Source organism: Platichthys flesus, chromosome 8 (assembly GCF_949316205.1).
Source record: "Platichthys flesus chromosome 8, fPlaFle2.1, whole genome shotgun sequence".
Classification (NCBI taxonomy): domain Eukaryota; kingdom Metazoa; phylum Chordata; class Actinopteri; order Pleuronectiformes; family Pleuronectidae; genus Platichthys; species Platichthys flesus.
In genome coordinates this window covers 16,769,010-16,787,252 of record NC_084952.1, presented here as the reverse complement: position 1 = coordinate 16,787,252, position 18,243 = coordinate 16,769,010, and the positions used below count along the sequence as shown (strand labels likewise).

At 40.9% G+C, this 18,243-nt stretch overlaps 2 protein-coding genes across 3 annotated transcripts; one reads left to right on the top strand and one right to left on the bottom strand.

The window, feature by feature from the left end:
• Positions 1-8,083: 8,083 nt before the first annotated feature.
• On the bottom strand, positions 8,084-14,274 carry nek12 (NIMA-related kinase 12). Its single transcript, XM_062393174.1, has 2 exons — positions 13,105-14,274; positions 8,084-10,890 (listed from the first exon to the last, which is right to left on the bottom strand). Exons 1-2 carry the CDS (start codon positions 14,201-14,203, stop codon positions 10,679-10,681), a joined length of 1,311 nt encoding a protein of 436 aa, XP_062249158.1. The 5' UTR covers positions 14,204-14,274; the 3' UTR covers positions 8,084-10,678.
• A 1,563-nt stretch (positions 14,275-15,837) lies between these two features.
• On the top strand, positions 15,838-18,153 carry pin4 (protein (peptidylprolyl cis/trans isomerase) NIMA-interacting, 4 (parvulin)). 2 transcript variants are annotated; one of them, XM_062394485.1, is made up of 4 exons: positions 15,838-15,995; positions 16,157-16,224; positions 17,099-17,218; positions 17,758-18,153. In XM_062394485.1, exons 1-4 carry the CDS (start codon positions 15,959-15,961, stop codon positions 17,914-17,916), a joined length of 384 nt encoding a protein of 127 aa, XP_062250469.1. In that variant the 5' UTR covers positions 15,838-15,958; the 3' UTR covers positions 17,917-18,153. The 2 variants fall into 2 exon arrangements, with proteins under 2 accessions (XP_062250469.1, XP_062250470.1); XM_062394486.1 differs by having other exon boundaries at positions 15,846-15,995; positions 16,163-16,224.
• The last annotated feature ends 90 nt before the right edge of the window (positions 18,154-18,243 follow it).

Genomic DNA, 18,243 nt, shown 5'->3' with positions numbered 1-18,243 from the left:
TAGCCAATATTCACAAATTACAATTTAATCCTGCATAGGGATTAACAAAGTGTGACATCCTCTGTCCTTTACCCCTCGACAAGAGTAAGGGAAAACTATCAAAAAAATGCCATATTATCAGAGCATGAAAACGGAACACATAAACAAAATATCAATATTTACAGTATTTATGAGAAAAGACAGCATCTAACATAAATGGAGAGGTGCATCAATGTTTAAAGTATTTATATAAAAGAAAATGTGTGACAGAGAGGAAGGAGCAGTACCAACAATTGTAACAATAGTGCAGGCAAAGTGGTGTAGCCAACATGTGGGCAGGCATACTGTATATCTAATAAATCTAGTTGTAATCATAATTCACGATGAGATGTCACCATGATCCATGATGTGGAAGCAGCTGTGATCCTGGATCTGCAATGATGGACTTTTACCTTAACTTCTTGACGAGTTTGCCTCTTTCATTTCGGTTCCAAACGTCGAAGGAACAACATCAATTTACCACCACCTTTATGACTAGCAGTGTTGTGCAAGTTCACACCTCTCATTTACTAGTTCAAAGCTCAGTTCATACACGTAAACATGAATAGTTCACGTTTATAGTTCATCATTTCAATTCTGAACTAGTTCATAGTTCAGTTCATTTCATAGTTTTAAGGTGGAAAGTGAGAATGAAAGACTTAACTTATTAAAGAAAACCTTATCCATCGCTACCCCTTGCCTTTACTGTCGGAATCTTTATCAGACAGTGTGTAAAAATCCCTCAGATAATAAGGTGCATCGGATGTAGTTGCTGGGTCTGCATTTCTGCTTTCTCTTGCCATCTGTATATGATACCGAGAGCTGTTGTGTTGCAGGAAAGGCCTGCCCCTTTAAGGAAAGTTTGTAGTGTGTGACGTTGTGAACCTGGGTATTGTGGGAAAAGACGCTAAAAGTGTGTGTATATTAACGAGAAGTGACGAACCACATAGAGGTGATAAGAGTGTTGCTCCTGCTGTATATCCAAGATATAAAGTGGCCGCACTCCAAGTAAAGAAACATCTCCTCCTCCTTATTCACGGAGCGGTCCTGGCGGCTGGTTACCGGCCAGACAGTGAGCCAAGATAAACAGTGACAGGGGCGGGTCCTGGTGCAGGCTACATAGGTGGTTGCCGTGAGGGCGGCACAGGAGACTGGTCTATCATAACGTGACACATGCAATGTAAAACAATAAAGTTACGTCACACCATCATCCCCCAACACCAGGGACGCACCGGAGGTAGAAGCGCCGTAAAAAGTGTCGCGAAAAGCGGTCCACCTCCTTTCCTCGCCCATGTTAAATACTTGGGATGTCCGGGCACACCACACAAGCACATAATCTCCTGTGGGGGGGTGGCGGCTACAGGCTTGTGTAGGTCAGTCCCCTGTGAAGACCAGCATCATTTACCCCTGAACCAGCGCGGAGAAATGATGATGATGATGATGATGAAAAATTTAATTAAAAAATTATATATAAAATTAAATATATATATTTTTTTAATAAATTTAAATTAAATAAAATGCGCGCGCACATTCTGCGCAGAAGCCCACTGCGCACATCCTGCGCACAAACCCTTTGCGCAGGAATTGCGCACGCAGTTTTTTTTATTTTGTATTTGAAATAAAAAAATTCCCTGTTATTATATTTAATTTACATTGTGTAACATATTTTGCAATTAATAGGAGAAATACTGACCAATTTTAAGAGTTCAGTAAATGTTCAGCTTAAAGATTGGAAAGAGTGGGATTTAAATCCTGGCCCTTCATGTTAAAGAGCCATCGCTCTACCGACTAGGCCGCAACGCTTGCTAATCGTTATGAGGAAGGATCAGAAGTACAGTCTGCTGCTAATGTTTCCATGTGATGTCCTGTGGCTGCCCCCTGCTGGCTGCTGGGTTCCTCTGCTGCTCTTGCCTGGTTTGTGCAGCTTGTGTTTAACTAAAGTTGTCCATAAAAGAAATCTTTAATATCCTTCAAGGGCAATTTGATGTACAACCAACAATCAGTGCGCAACAAAAATAAACCAATATATGCAATGTAAATAAAACACAATATAAAAGCCCTATAGAATAATTAGCAGGGGAAAATTAGCTTTTAATAAATGAATTGATAAGTTCTACTTTTAATTTCCTGTTGTGTTTCTAATAATTTTTAATGTTGGTGACATTTCCCTGATAAATGGGTGGAGGTTTTATTACCAGTGTAGTGAATGAATCTGGAATCTTCTCTCAAAAAACATTTCCCCCCAAAGGGTTTGTTGTGTGAAGCTAATGAGGTGTTTTATAAAGATGTGATCGAAAATGTCAGACCAAGTGAATCCACTTTATATCACCTCAAAACAGTTCCTCATAGCAGCACGATACCTACAAAGAGAAGTATAAATACCTACTCATTTCGGTAGCATAGTAGGGACATTTGCTGATGTCACCACCGGTGGCTCCTTGGACAGGCAAGCCAGCATCTAAAACATCCTCCTGGATGGCTCCCTATGTGAACAGTCAGGCGGCGGCTCGCACAGAATTTGCACTTCACCCTCAGGTGTGTCCCTGACGTACACACTGTGGTGATAAACTGCGGTTAGAGTCAAAGATTAATCAAAAAAAGATTAAATTATCAGGTGCACAATTCAGAAAGCACCGCAAAGTAGAGGAGGAGAAGAAAGAACAATATAAAGGTAAGAATCAACCCCGACTGTGGACATCATTAATGGTTATTTGTGACAACATGATATGCTATCAGTATGTATATATATATTTTTTTTATTAGCTTACAAATTTGTCTACCTGTGGGTGCATCTGTATACAGTCCAAAATTTCTTGCATGACAGTTTGCGTTTGTATGTTGGGGGTTCCAATTTGGAATCTCGCCTAGGGCTCCAACATTAGCAGGGCCGGCCCTGACCAGTGAGCTGAGCTCCTTACTACGGTTCGGAGCCGAGACACTGGCGGGAGAAGAAAACACTTAGAATATGTTGCTTGTTTGGTCTGCATATGTGTGCCATGAGTTATGGGTAACGTAGGGCGAAGTCGAGTTAGTTGGTTTAGGTTAGGCTACATCACGGACATGTTACGGGCACTGAGCAACGACATGGTGCAAGCATTCGATTTAGACAGTGTCTCTCCTGAGGAAAAAGTATTGAAATGTCCTGAGGGTCAGTGAACAGGTAGGGGTGGGGCACGTGACAGTTCTAGGACAATGGCTGTAGGGTTTTGTGGGATGGCAGGCCCTCATTGGCTGATGAGCTGGCATATCAAGGGTGAATGAGGAAGGGGAGTGAAGAAAACAGTAGTGGATGACAGGAGTGTCGGAGTTCCGAAAAAGAAGTGTGTCGTGTTCGCTGGACTTTAATAAAGTTACACATATAGAGAGAAGTTTCCTGTCGTCTATACGCAAGGATGCTACAATATGAACGTGTTCATCATTCAAATTCATTATTTGTCATTGAGTTGCGTTCAGTTCATCGTCCTCATAAAAGTGAATGTGTTCAATGAACGCGTTCGTTTATGCACAACACTGACGACTTGTACTGTAATATGTAATTTGTTCATATATAATCCACACAGAAATCAAAAGCTTAAAAGGTTCACTAGCCGACTGCTAGCTGTAGCCTTGTTGTGAATGGACAAGCACAGCAGTGGTGTGCTCTCCCTAAATGTATAAAGCTATAACCTCAACTTCAAACTGACTGTCTCCCAATCATGCCTTCTCACATTTTTTCTCCAAAAAACATCTCAAAGTGGCCTAAAAAACAGCACATTAGTAACATATCAGCAGTTCTGATTTATAACGAGTGTTTGATAATTGATATTCATGATTTAATGAGATGACAGTTTGTTCTTGTCCTTTCCCTGGTCTCTTTCTGTGAGTGCTTCCGTGCCTTGAGGGCATACAAGTCTTTGCCTCCAGTAAGGGTCCAGAGTTCAAAGGCCAGAGGTGAGACCAGGGATAGAAGAGCGACCTGCAGTGCATTGTGGACCTTCTACAGAGCGTCTCTCCCCACTTGTCTCCTGTCTCTCTCAACTTGTCAATGTTCAAAGCTACAGCTGCTGCTCCTCTGACTCACATATAGTGCGGTTCAAAGGCTCTTGTGCCAGACAGAGCCTGCTGCTGCTGCATGTGCTGTTAGTTCCAGTTTCTTGAAAATACAGGTTTTCTACTAATCTTACTCCTCTAACAATGTGATGAGTCACTGAGTCACTTCTGCTATTCAGACAAGTGAAATGTGATGAAACAGATCTAATCTACTCTGACGCTTGTAAACGTTTTAATATTAGGGGGACATGTTTTAGCTTGTGGGCATGTTTGTGTTTGTTCTGTGTATGGCAGGTGCTGCTCGAGTGACTTTGCTTCATGCACCTTGAAAGTGAAGGTCAAGTTTGTGTGATTTTTTTCGTGTGCTGGCAGGCAAACGTGTCAGATCTTGGTGTTCCCCAAGTGGGTAGTACAGACCAAATGGACGTTGATTCACTTCAGCTCTCTCTTACGCTGCCAGTTTTTTTTAGCCACTTCTCTATATGTTCTCAGTGAGCCTCACACATTTGGTTCAAAAAGGTGGTGGGGAACCTTGAGGCACTTCACATAGTGTCCGCCTCACTTCCACCACCTCTGCCTCCATCTTCCCTCGCACCATGGCAGTAGACTCTGTAAGTATCGGAAGGCTATTTTGATTTCAGTTATGCATTATTGCTTTATTTAATGTATTTTTTACTTAATATAACTTATTCCTACTTGCTCGACCGTTTTTATCTTTATAATCCAAACAAAACTTAGCAGCAAGTTCAAGAGGATTTACAAGCATTCCGTGAAAAGTGATTGATTTATTTCAAGAAGGCAGCACAACATTTCCAGAACAGAAATAATGTTTTTCACATAGTGATAATTACTTTGTCTGACTCAAAGTACATCCTATTAGATTTTTGAGTAAAAAAGTTGCATATAAATAAATAAATACATTAATGAATAAAAATATAAATAATACTGATAAATACAAGGACATTTTTTGAATTTAAAACTGCATAAACATGTGTATTGAATACATTCACTGGTCTCCTTAATTTACGAGAAGGCTCTTATTAACAAGTGATGCTGAAGAGCTGAAAACAGACGAGAACCTTCATCCTTTCTTTTGGTTGTTGAGTTTCTTGAGGAAAAAAATGTACCTCCCGAAGACCCTCGTACTGTTTACGTTCGTTCTGTTACACTTGCCGTCAATCTGGAAAGAACAGAAAGAGGTTTGGAGTTATGTCTCATGTGGATACCCAGTATTGATGCAACATTCAGAGCTCTGTAACTTTTTAAAATTGGGGTTTTGGTTGGCTCACCTGTTGTTGTGGTTCCAGATCCTTCAGGTTTGCTTTAAGTTCTTGGAGAAAAACTGTGTACTCCTCAGACACGTCAACATTGTTGAGCAGGTCCTTCAGCAGCCTGGTGAACAAGCCCACACAGGAAGTCTGATGTGGACAAATCACAGGAGATCGTTAACAGGGTGCATGCCTCCTGAATCAAACTCAACTCGAGTTAAGGTACAACACTCACCACATTGCTTGGCGCTGGCGCTTCTAGTTGGCCAGACTGTAGGAACAGAATTTAATATCATTAGTGTACTTAGTAATGGTGACCACTTTAATTGACAGATGATGAAATGAAGAGTCATGAAGAATGAAGAATTCAACAGGAGACACATGAGAGCGTTAAATCAAATGAAGTGTGGATACTTACAGATGTGAAAATGATTTTTTTTTCTTTGTTGAGTTTATCGAGTTGCTTAAGTCTATCCATTATCTCCATGTTCAGGTTGAAGTTTGACTCAGCGATGTAGCATAAATGCAACAGGATAACAAGGGCAAACACAGACTTAATCATACTGCAGTGATCTCAATCACTCTCTCTCTCTGTCTCTCTCTCTCTCTCTTTCTCTCGCGTTCTCTCTCTCTCTCTTCCTTCACAGCTTCTTTTGGTTGTCTTAAGTGTGACTACTGATGTGATGTGTCTCTGCCCATTCTTTATATACACAGAAAAAGGAAGTCGCTGATGTCAGCATCCTCCACCTACCTGGAAATACAAATGATCAGTCAAAGATTTGATCGCTATCTAATGTTCAATTTTACGTGAGACCATTTGAAATGTTCTTAAATTCTCTAAATTTCATGGTAAAGGATTTTCCAACAAGCTTCGCTTTATTCTTCAATAAGATCTGACAATAACATAATCTACATAAGTTGTTTCTAGAGATATTAAGCCTTTGTATTGGAGTTTTTACAAGATACAAAGACAAACAACTTCAGAGGGGGTCTTTGACCAGATGAACCACAATCAAGAGCAAAGTAAATAGAAAGTACAGAGACCCCTCTCTACCTCATCCCCTCCTTAACTCAGAAAACATTTTTCACAAGTCAGTATCTGTGGTCAGGAAAAATTTTGTCATGGTTTCGTATAAAAGTACAACGTAATTATTAACCAAAGGTGAGCTCATAGTTTCTGATTTGAAACAGTGGACTAAAATATATGTATGATGAAATAGATTATTTTTATTTGTTCTATCTTTGCATGTTGGGATATCCCCCTTCTTAAACTGTGGTCATTGAGAGAGAACTAAGTTCTCTCTCAATGACTTAATTAAAGAAACTTAATAAGGGAAAATAACCTTAGCCACAGGCCATGTCACGCTGTATAATATCAGCTTGAAGCGCGTCTCATTGAGCAATAATGTGATGAATTGAGTCTCTGCAATGCCAATAGAAAAAAAAGACCTTAGTGATTTTGAAAGGCAAAACAAAAAAAACATAAAAAATAGAACTGAAGTTTATTATTATGAGGGATTATTCAATTTTTAGATTTAGGGTCTCCCCTTTGGGAGACAGATGTGTGCCATCCTGTTTGTAGTTGCTATACATTGTCTTAGCTAATTCAAGTCATTGAATTTGATATTTTCATGCAAATATCGGTCAAATAGTATGTCTTGCTGTACAGTTAATTGTCCTTACAGAGAAGTCTGTGCTCCAGGCTTTGTTAAATTATAGTATATAGCATAGTTATCTTATTTATATTCAATTAAATTTTCAAATCACAAAATACAGTTTCTCAATGCACCTTGGACACAAAGTGCAAGCGCTTACACTCTTCATGTTACTGGCATCTTAGGGACGGGTGGAGGGTAAAAATGGGGCTGGACAGAAGAGGAGGCCACGACATATGTTAATTCAACTGCTAATGAACTAACATTTGTTTAGGTATCTAGCCAGAAACCCAGTTGGGCTAACAATGCTAAAAAGAGGTTATGCTTGTTGTGTCGTAGTTGGCATGATCTGGACAAAATATAACAGAGAAACCCCAAGTTTGTAAGGCCATTGTAAACTTCGAACAGTTACAGGACAGCTTTGGGTCAGCGATCAAAGCCTGAAGGATGCTGGAGGTGAAACTGGTGTAGGTCCTCCTCCATCATTTTAACCAGCCTGATGCCTCTGACCTCCCCATGGCGTTGCCACCACAGTGGACAATGAGGACATTTGCTGCTGCTCTTCCTCGCAGAGAGGGGATAGCAGCGTTTTTGTTGCAGTCCACCCAGCCAAACAAACAGATGAGGCAGGCTGAGATAAAAAAACACAAGGTCTCCGCAGCTGTCTGTGCACCAGGCCGCACAAAGCCGTCACCAGTGATCAACAAAGTAACTAGGAGAGGAAAATAAATTTGCGTGATAATTTCCCACGGTAATGAAAAGTCTAAAGTTTACTGACAGACATTAAATACTACTTTGCCCATTGAAGATAGATAATGTTACATTTGGTCACTAAAGTCAAGCAGCTAAGACTGGGACTTAAAGTCTATGCAGTGTGCAGCAGGTGGAAACATCTGACCTCAACAAGAACTGATGGACTAAAAGAAAAAAAACACTTGTACCACATATTTCTTTCTCAACAGCCATATTCAAGGTGACAATCTCAAACTTCACTGTTGACTGCAGGTCACATAAATTCAGTCCACCGCAGACTTGTATCAGTGTCAAAACCCTTAATCTGCAGTGTTTGCAACAGCAGTGTGGGACTGCTCTGAGGACAGGGCTGCAGTTATTTGAATTTCTTGAATAGTAAAATAATGGCTTAATAGGTTGAAAAAAGGCCAGTATCCAAACATTTATGGCAATGATACTACGTTACTGTTTAATGTAACAATTAAGTGACATCTGACTGAACAGCTCAACAACAATACTACTATCACGTACATCCGGAGCCAGAGTCGTGGGGGATGGGATTGGAATGCAGTGGAAAAAACGAGCAACAACCTCTTTCCTGTAACCCCATCAGTGGATGAGTAGTTAGACAAGTGTGCAGATAGCTGAGGAAAACATCGCTATTCCTATGGGCACAACAGAGGACTTTTTTCACATAGTCCTAAAACGGATGAAATAATATCTCCGCTCTGCCGTGACAATTCCAGGATTAAGTTCCACAGTTTAATCTCAGTCACTTAGTTTAGTTGATTTTACGTGTGGCCAAGAATGGTTGTTAAAAAGGAGGTTTGTCTTTCCACTGTCTCCCAGCAGTTGCTCATTGTGTGAATTGCTGGCTTTCTCCCATAATATTATATGGTCTCAACCCTGCCAAGTCCAAATACTGTATGTTGTAATTTGGCAGGACGCAAATAACTTGACACTGAACTGAACCTCAACACAAGATATAATTAATACAGATTATTTATTTAAAAAAAAAGTACATTTCTTCTAAAAGTGATCTGCTCTATCTCTTACGATCTTTGTGGAGCTTGACTTCCTGACTCACGCTGCATCACAATGTGTGACTGTGGTTAAAACAGTGTGTATCTGTCATCATGGAAGTTACTGGGGTGCTCTTGTCTGTAACACCATCAGTAGCTGAGCAATCAGATGAGTCTGCAGGTGTTACTCTGTGGACGACTGAGAGGAACATCACTGTTGCTCATGGGAAAAGCTGGGGAATCTTTTCATAGAGAGAAAGTCTGTCAGCTGTGACGATTCCGAGACGAAGTTCCACAGTTTAATCTTGACTTAGTTTAGTAGATTTGACAATTTTACTACTGCCGAAAGGAGGGCCGATAGAGCTTGGAGCTGTCTGCACAAGAGTCGCTCTGTTCCTTTCATTTTGATGGGCATGAGAGATGATGGGCCCCTGGGCGTTGTGGCCTCACATAATCTCTGTCCTTGCATTCCCCAAGAAACACACAATTCATGAAGTTGTCACAATTGTTTCTATGTTGTGACTTCTTCAAACAGCGAATGTTTTGACAGAAAATGTAACTCTCCGTATATTACATGACGCAGAGGTTCAGGTGTAGAGACCCTGTGACCTCAAGAGCCCATTCAGCAGTCCATTTTTGGTTCAGACTGTGGACAGTGGTTGTGACATCATCTCCCCGAACTGATGATTAATGCGGTTAGACGTTCTGCTCAGATGGGAAATGTTTCACCTCAGTGTGTTGTAGAGAGAGACAGAAAAAGACCTCTGCCGTGATGTGTGCAGACAGCATCAACTCGTGGAAAGCCTTGTGCGTCTCGGTTTGGGATCTCTCAGAGCAATGCAACGTGGGTGAACCTGAGACTGCTGACTGGGCGAAAACTTTGGTCAACTTGGAAGAGATCGTGTTTGATAAAACATGAATCTTACATTTCCGTTGAGCTTGCCACATTCAAATCTTGTTTGCTTTACATCTAACCTGCGTGTTGTTTCAGAGTGCATGCTGTGTACTGTGTGTGTGTGTGTGTTAGTGTCTCAGTGTGAGTCAGTGTGAGTCAGTGTGAGTCACAAAGTACTTTTTGGGAATATTTGGCATAAACGAGTTTTAGCTGATTAAGCTGATTTTAGGCTATCATGTTCAATAAATATATAAAACATACTTTGTGACCAACCTTGACCTTTGACCCCATGAATATAATCAATTTATTCTTGATTCCATATGAGTATTTGTAACAAATTTAAGGAAAAACCCCCGAAGGTTTTCTTTAGATATCACGTTCCCAGGAATGGGACGGACAACCTGAAAATATTATGCCTCCTGCCACTGGCTGTTTTCGGCGCAGAGGCATAAAAAGGATATAAGAAGATATGGAAAATTATCTTCTGGACTTAGGTATAGTAATAGTATAACATTATATTTCGTTTGGCAAAAAAAATTCTCATTATGTGCATTATGAGGTCAATTTACCACATACTTCTTTCAAAGTCATAACCACATGAATGTTTGTGCTCTTATCTCATTTTGATCCAAAGATAAAAATGAAGAAAAGTAGTTTCAGTCAAATGTGCAGCAACAGATAACAAACTCTGGATACGAAAATCGAGAGAATACAGTACATACAGTATGAAGAATGGAAACATATATGCATAATACTTTTTGGAATCAAATTAAATATTTGGGAGCCCTGTTAATCTGTAAATTATATTTGATATCCTTGTGGTTGCAGCAACTAGTAGCTTATGCTGCTATTACATAACTTCTCATGATGCAAGACAGAAACTGCTTTCAGGAGTATTTACGTCACTAAACAGCTGCAATGAGCTAAAATCTGTTTCTGTGCATCATTTAGCAGTAAAACTCCAGGCACAAAAGAGAAAGCCCCATGCCTTTCCTGTTTCTCTGTATTTCAGATGGTGCTCCGCTGTGATGGGAGATTTTTAAGGCTGTAGTGATGTTGTCAGCCATTTTCCCTCAGTGCTTTCAGCGTAATGGTCAGTCCTCCAGCATCACAGAGCAGAAACTCGTCCACTCCATCATCATCATGTGGCTGCTGATGAGCCGAAGCCGGGGCTGGTTCTGCTTCATCCTCATCATCTTCCCTCTCCTCATCTTCCTCAAAGTCATCTGGATAGTCAGCTTGTTCAGAAATGTCAGGAACCTCCTGAAAGGCTGAGAGAGAAAGAGCCTGCTGAGTGATTGCCACTGTCGTGCCAGAAAAAAAGATACCAAGACTGAAGGCTTTTGTGGTTGATCATAAAACATATCGATAAACTACCAAATGTTGATGAAAGGGCACAAATGTGAATAACAAAGTAATAAATAGACTTGTTGCCTACACATGAATACTACAGAGCCCCTTAAGTCCCAAATGGGGATATTTTTCATCATCTGCACACAAGATATTTTAATAGAAATTATGCAACTTCAAATGCACACAGTTACTGTGATGGAGAGCACTCAGCAAATCAAGTTTTATTATTACCTTGAAACAAAGTTATTTATCTTGTTTCAACAAGTTATTATCTTGTGATGAAGATAAAACAATACAAATAAAAAGTGATCCTGTCAGGACCTTGGTGCTTTGTGATACAGTACATTTTATATAATTTTGTAATGATTGATACTGTGTGATGCTTAAGTTTTATTTAAGTTTTTTATTTAACTTTATGGCAGATTTTGATACATTTCATTTATCCAAAGCGATTTTTTTTTACGAGGGTACAAACCCAGAACAACCCAGAAGAAGAAACAAGAAAGTACAATATCTTCAAAAAAGCAGAACTACAAAGTGCTATAATTAAGTGCCATTTAAGTGCTACTAAACTGCACAAGAGGTGTTTGCTTTTAGTTTGCGGCGGAAGATGTATCAACTTTCTGCTGTCCTGTTGTCAATGGGGATCTCATTCCACCATTTAGGAGCCAGGACAGCAAACAGTCGTGATTTTGATGAGTGTTTAGCTCGCAGTGAGGGCTCAACAAGCTGATTGGCAGAAGCAGAGCGGAGTGAACGAGCTGGGGTGTAACGTTTGACCATGTCCTGGATGTAAACTGGACCCAATCAATTCGCAGCACGGTACGCAAGTACTGATGTTTTGATACAGATGCAGGTAGCCACTGGTAACCAGTGAAGGGAGCGGAGCAGCTGAGTTGTGTGAGGGAATTTAGGTTAAAGACCAGTCGAGCTGCTGCATCCTGGGTGAGCTGCGGAGGTCGGATGGCAGTTGCAGGTAGACCAGTCAGGAGGGAGTTACAGTAGTCTAGGGGTGAGATGACCAGGGCCTGGACCAGAACCTGCGCCGCCTTCTGGGTGAGAAGGGGATGTATTCTCCTGATGTTGTGCAGCATGAATCTACAGGAACATGTTGTCACAGTAATGTTGGCAGTAAGGGAGAGTTGACTGTTGTTGCTTATAAGTAAACTACATTGTTAAAGATTAAACAAGTTGTTACCAACTGCTTTGGCTGTGATCCCTGACAAAAATCTTTATTTTCTTAAAGTTTACTTCAAAACGTATTTGTTGGACCCATCTGGTGTACACAGGAGGGCACACAGGGCAGTGGGCAGCCATGCACGGCGGCCTGGGGAGCAGGAGTTAGGGGAGTAAGGTGCCTTGCTCAGGGGCACTTAGACAGTGGGGTGGGGTGACAATCTGCAACTGTGAAATGATACTTATGCTCTGGTGCATTAATAAAATACAATTTAATTGTGTAATATATAATAATAATTATAATGCGAGGGATCCCTCTCTGTGGAGAGCCCTAACTTGTGACTCTCGATGAGGTTTCTGCGTTTTCTTGCCTCACCCAATGACGCAAATGCCAGAGTGAAAACCTTATTCTAGACTTTCTCTGGAGAATATCCATATGAGCCCATGAGAGAACACAGCGGGAGATCCTCTGGAGGATAAACTGGAAGTGAGTTGATGATATTTTTCGAAAAACATGACCGATGAAAAACTGAAGAAAGAAAACAAATATCTCAGGATCAAAAAGTGGTGCTACACACAGACGTGAGCGAATATGTCAATAGAGCTTTTGACGATAAGTGCCGACACTGCTGTGGATATCTTGTAAATAAAAAATGCGATCCCCACAGCGAATTGTATAGATTACATGCTGCGTGTCCCATATGTAAAATGCAAACTCTGAAAAAAGCCGGACCACTCCAAGCCTCAAAACAGCTTCAATAACGGTTTTACAGAGCCCAGAAAAGTCACCTTGTGTGGCTGCAGAGGGCGCTGTTGCTCAGTAAAAGTTAAGTAGTGTTGCTTTAATAGTACAGTATATTGTCACACTGTGGTACTGGCACTTAAACTTAAAGCAATAATCTGACTTTAACCACGTTTAAAAGATGTTTCAGTGTATGTGTCCAGCACTACATTACCAGTGGGCTCGGCAGAATCGCTTCTCATCAGAGACCCTGAGTCTCCGCTGCAGTCTTCTACAGAGGACAAACTATCATCTTCATCAAAGTCCTCAGGATAGTGGCAGTCACAGTGGTTCTTTCCTTCGACACACAAATCATCACAATCCGCCTCCTCATCACTGATAGTGTGTTCTTTCTCTTCCCTTAAGAATGGTTGGCTGAGGACCTGTGACCCAAGTGAGGAGTTTTTACCTACTGTATTTATGTCACAGCTCTTCCCCACCGGAGCAGAGTCAGTCTCTGTGTCTTTGATGTTCTCCTGGTGAATCTTCACATAGGCGCTGCTAAGTACACAGGCAGCACTCGGCCTGTTGTCTGGGTCGAGGCTGAGCATCCCTTTTATCAGAGAGGAGATGTCATCTGAGAACACGTCAGGGACGGGGTCATACTCCCCTCTGGTGATCTTGTATAACAGACTCATGAGGTTTGAGGCTGCAAATGGAGGCCTGAGAGCACAGAGCTCGTACAGCAGACAGCCGAGAGCCCAGATATCGGACTTGGAGCTGTAGGGGACATCCTGACAGAGCTCAGGACTGAGGTAGCTGGGCGTCCCGACACATGTGGAGGCCAGATCAGCTGTGTTTGTCAGTACTCTGGATATCCCGAAGTCCCCTAACTTTACCACACCTTGCTTTGTCAGCAGTACATTCGAGGTTTTGATGTCCCTGTGTAGTATTTTAGCCATGTGTATAAAATGTACAGCTGTGGTCACCTGCACAAACCACCCCAGTGCTGTGTCCTCTGTGAAGAACTCCCCTGGTTTCCTCTCTTTTACTTTGTCGTCTAACGTCCCGGCATCACAGTAAGTCATCACAATGTAAATGAATCCACCGTCGGGGCTCACAAAGGCGTCGCTGCATGTCACTATGTGAGGGTGCTCCAGCTTCCTGATGATGTCAGCCTCTTGGAGAACAGCCCTCTGGGTTTTTGCATCTCTCGTCTCCTCCACTTTCACCCTCTTCACTGCGTGCAGGCTCCTCCGCTCCACATGCCTCATCAGGAACACGTCAGCTGCTCCTCCATGGCCCAAACACAGGACCTGCTCATACTGCTCCATGTTTTGGCCGAAACCGTCGAACAAAGTTCCATGTTAAACAAGTAAAACCATCTAGAGGTTAAACAGGGCTCTACATGACACAGGAAAGCAGCTGTCCACGGACGTTGGGTAACTGTTTGTGTTGAGTACAGTTGCCGTGGTAACCACCTTGGCACGACACTGAAATTGGAGAACAGTTAGAGAGTAAAGCTGTTTTGCTTTTGTGTTTTCTAAAAATATATTTATCAGTAGCTCACAACTGTTTCAAGGTTACAGATAAATGTAAATGATAATAATCATAAAATGGTTATTGTTCCTTATCCATAGACTAAATTTAGAAAAAAATACATATTTCTTTTGTCTTTCATACTGGTCTTACATTTTGGATAATTTGCGTTTAATAAGAATACTTAATACTGTTTTATCTCCTGATATATTATTCATCCCTATCTGTTATTTATTTACTTAAATGTAATTATGGTTGTTATTTTGGTTACTACACAGTACAAACATTGTCCTTATATGCATTTCAAAATTGTAAGAACTGTAACAACATTGTAAAATACAAAGCATTGTAAAGGTACAATAAAACTTGTAGACAAATCTCCTTTTAGTACAAATGCCTGCAGCTGATTCCCTTTCTCTGGATTCTTCTCAAAGTCCAGACTACGCTGCTTTATTTATCAACCAGCAAAACATTATAGTAGTAGTAGTAGTAGTAGTAGTAGTTATACGTACTTAAACCAAACCATTCAGAAACACTGCTACCAAGCTGGCCTTGTAAAACTTAGCTAAATAAAACCATTCATATTTTTCAGAAGGGGCGAGCTATATTGATCAACAAGAAATAGTCAGGCAGGCAATAGTATATGAATGTGGTTATTATAAAAACAGGAATAATTCTTTTTGCGTTAATAATGAAAATAACCTAACATAAAAAACCTTTGAATATTTAGATAGATAGATAGATAGGTACTTTATTAATCCCGTGGCAAGTTCAGAAGGTTTCAAGGTTTGGTGGGGCCCCTTCCCTTGTCAGGGCCCTGATACAATACACCCACTGTTCCCCGGACTCTAACGCTCTCAAGTAATTTTGTTGTGTGAGTGTTAAATCTGTTTATTATACTCTGGCATATTGATGCTGAAAAAGTAATGTTACTTGCCTGCTAAATGAATCAATAAAGAAAAGCATTTAAAGTCGGCTACTCACATTAAAAAGACAGTCACAAATAAATGACTGCAATATTATAGGCTGGCGTTGACCTTGAAATGAACTTGAATGTAGAAAGAATACAATTTCAAGATATAATTAGAGGTGAGCTCCCATCTCTGCTTTTAATTATAATGTGATAATAAACTTTATTCATATATCACTTTTCAAAACACAGATACAAAGTGCTTCACAATTGAACAGATAACAAAAAAGAATAGAAGAAACGTTTAACCCTAAACAGCCCAGATAATATAGAAAGGCTTTCTCATATATAGTACGTTTCACGGTGCTTCTAACAATATGAGTCCAATAATGAACAACTTAAAGAATCTGGTATTTAAACATTACCTTTAAATGCACCACTTATTGAACTGCCTTATGGATGAATGACACTAGATGGCGATGTGGACATTATTTTACTGTAATCTACCAGTAATTGGCTGAAGAAGGAGAGTGGTTTGCGCTCTCTGCGCAGGTAACTGCGCATGTGACAACAGAGACAGAGTGAATGGTGGTCTTTCTCTGTGTCATAGTTCTGTGAATTACTCTTAATTTAGAGTAAAATGCCTCCAAAGGGTAAAGGTGGTAAAAGTGAGAAAGGTGAGTGAACATTCACTGTGTTTGTGTTTCCTACGTTTAAATCCAGCAACATTGATACGCTTGTAGCGTAAACCTGTCACACATGTTTCCAGTGAATGATGCCGTGCTGCTTGTTTGAACGTGACTGTGTTGTCGCTGTGGCTGAACTGTGTGTTGTGTAGGAGCAGCTGCAAAAAGCGCAGACGTGGATAAGAAAGACAAAGCAGCCAAAGGAGGCACCGCAGTGAAGGTAACGTTTGATTTTACAGAGGTTCCGTGTGAGAGGAGGGATTTCCCCCTCCTCCTCTCCCCGCACAGTTCCTATTACACAGAGACAGTGGATGACTGGAAGCATGCGACAGTGTGAATGTGTGGTCGAGTGGAGTGTCGGTGCACTTGACACCTCAGGCAATTATAATCTATAGATCTCCCCACCAGCACAGGACGAGAGAAACTGCACGTCGACACGATCACGTCACATTCCACTGTGGCCCTGTGTTCCGATATTTGTGAAACCCCGGCCACGCCAGCGTTTAACATGAGCACGTCATGGCTGACATAAGGACAAAGTGGCCAACCTCGAGATATTCTGCTGTAAAAAATCTTCTGAAACGTGACATTCAGACAGTGGGGGTCACCATGAACAAGAGTGAGGTGAAATATCTGTGTCACCTCTCAAGGATTATAAAAAGCATAGACGAGCATCCATTTTATTGATAACCCCCCCCCCCCTTCCTTACGTTGTAAGAGGTGGTTATCGATCAATCAATCAATTTTTATTCGTGTAGCCCATATTCACAAATCCCAATGTTTCTCATATGATGTTAACAAGGTGTGACACCCTATGAACTGTGTAACCATTGCTCATCTGACACCAACAATCACATCACGGACAAAGCCACTGAGGTCATATTTGTCCCCTATGCTGATGTTTCTATGTGAACATTAACTACCGGCCTGCATCGGCGTAATCATGTTTTTAGGCCTTGCACTGATGCAATGTTCTCCCGTATATAATTGCTAAGCTGAACATCTCCATTGATATTTAAAAGCTAGAGTTACTGTCTCCTACCTGTTGTTTAATTCTGCAGGTCTCTCTGTGCTCTTACCCTGTGTGTTCCTAGGTTCGACACATCCTTTGTGAAAAACATGGGAAATGTATGGAGGCGATGGAGAAGCTGAAAGCTGGCGTCCGTTTCAGTGAAGTGGCATCACAGTACAGTGAAGACAAAGCAAGACAAGGAGTGAGAACATGCTCTTATAATTAGTTGTTCAGTTTTACCCAGGTTCAAACCAGTGACTTCATGTATTATACCATCAAGAACTTCACAGTGATGTTCTTCTGTAATTACATTTTTTTCTATCATGTTCCATAGTATGTATTTGTTTAGTCGTTTACCCTGGGAGCTGAATTCAGACACTGTCTTTTGCTGAAGTCTGCTCTTCAAAACTACTGTCATCTTCAATGATACTTATAATTATAACTATGGGATTGGAGATGCTGTTTATGATATACAGACAGAAACCTCAGTATCAGTCCTGAAGGGTAATAAATTCAAGATTGATGATTATTACTTTTTTGACTCACTGTGTTCATGGTTAGGCATTCCAATATGTTTTATTTTGAAACATCTCTGCACCAAACCTACATTAATGTATTCTCAGGCACTGGAATACAGTTTGCAGTGCAGTTAAACATTTGTTGCTCATGTTCAGTCACTTTATTTCTGGATTGATACTCATATCAGGTGCATTGAGTAACTGACTGTTATTACAATGACAGGGTGATCTGGGATGGATGACACGTGGATCGATGGTTGGACCGTTCCAGGATGCAGCATTTGCCCTGGCTGTCAGCTCCATGGATAAACCTGTCTATACAGACCCTCCTGTCAAGACTAAGTTTGGCTACCACATCATTATGGTTGAGGGGAAAAAGTGACTCAACAGTGGATATTGGGAAGCAGATTCTGTATTTTCAAATGATGTCTCTCTACATTTTGCTAAATGATAAATAACGATAACAATTAAAAACGATGTTTGTAATTCTGCCAGTTTTCCTCTGTGAAATGTACATAAGCGGACAGACAACTCATAATTACCTGGGTTTTTCTTTTCAGTTTTGATAATGTTTGCGGAACTTAAACCACAAATGGGCAAATAAATTAATTTTCACTCATGCAGTACAGAATGTGTAAGGTTTGTGTGTGTGGGTGTGTGAGAAAGAGCAGCAGAGAGACTTGGTGGAGGAAGTTTCAGCCTGCACAAC

Bases quoted from the DNA above. Each gene is read 5' to 3' on its own strand.
- nek12 (XM_062393174.1), bottom strand. From the start codon at position 14,203: ATGGAGCAGTATGAGCAGGTCCTGTGTTTGGGCCATGGAGGAGCAGCT. The intron at 10,891-13,104 runs GTAATGTAGTGC...TTTCTCTCTCAG, and splicing joins CGATTCTGCCGAGCCCACTG to CCTTTCAGGAGGTTCCTGAC.
- pin4 (XM_062394485.1), top strand. From the start codon at position 15,959: ATGCCTCCAAAGGGTAAAGGTGGTAAAAGTGAGAAAG. The intron at 15,996-16,156 runs GTGAGTGAACAT...TGTGTTGTGTAG, and splicing joins AGGTGGTAAAAGTGAGAAAG to GAGCAGCTGCAAAAAGCGCA. The intron at 16,225-17,098 runs GTAACGTTTGAT...GTGTGTTCCTAG, and splicing joins AAGGAGGCACCGCAGTGAAG to GTTCGACACATCCTTTGTGA.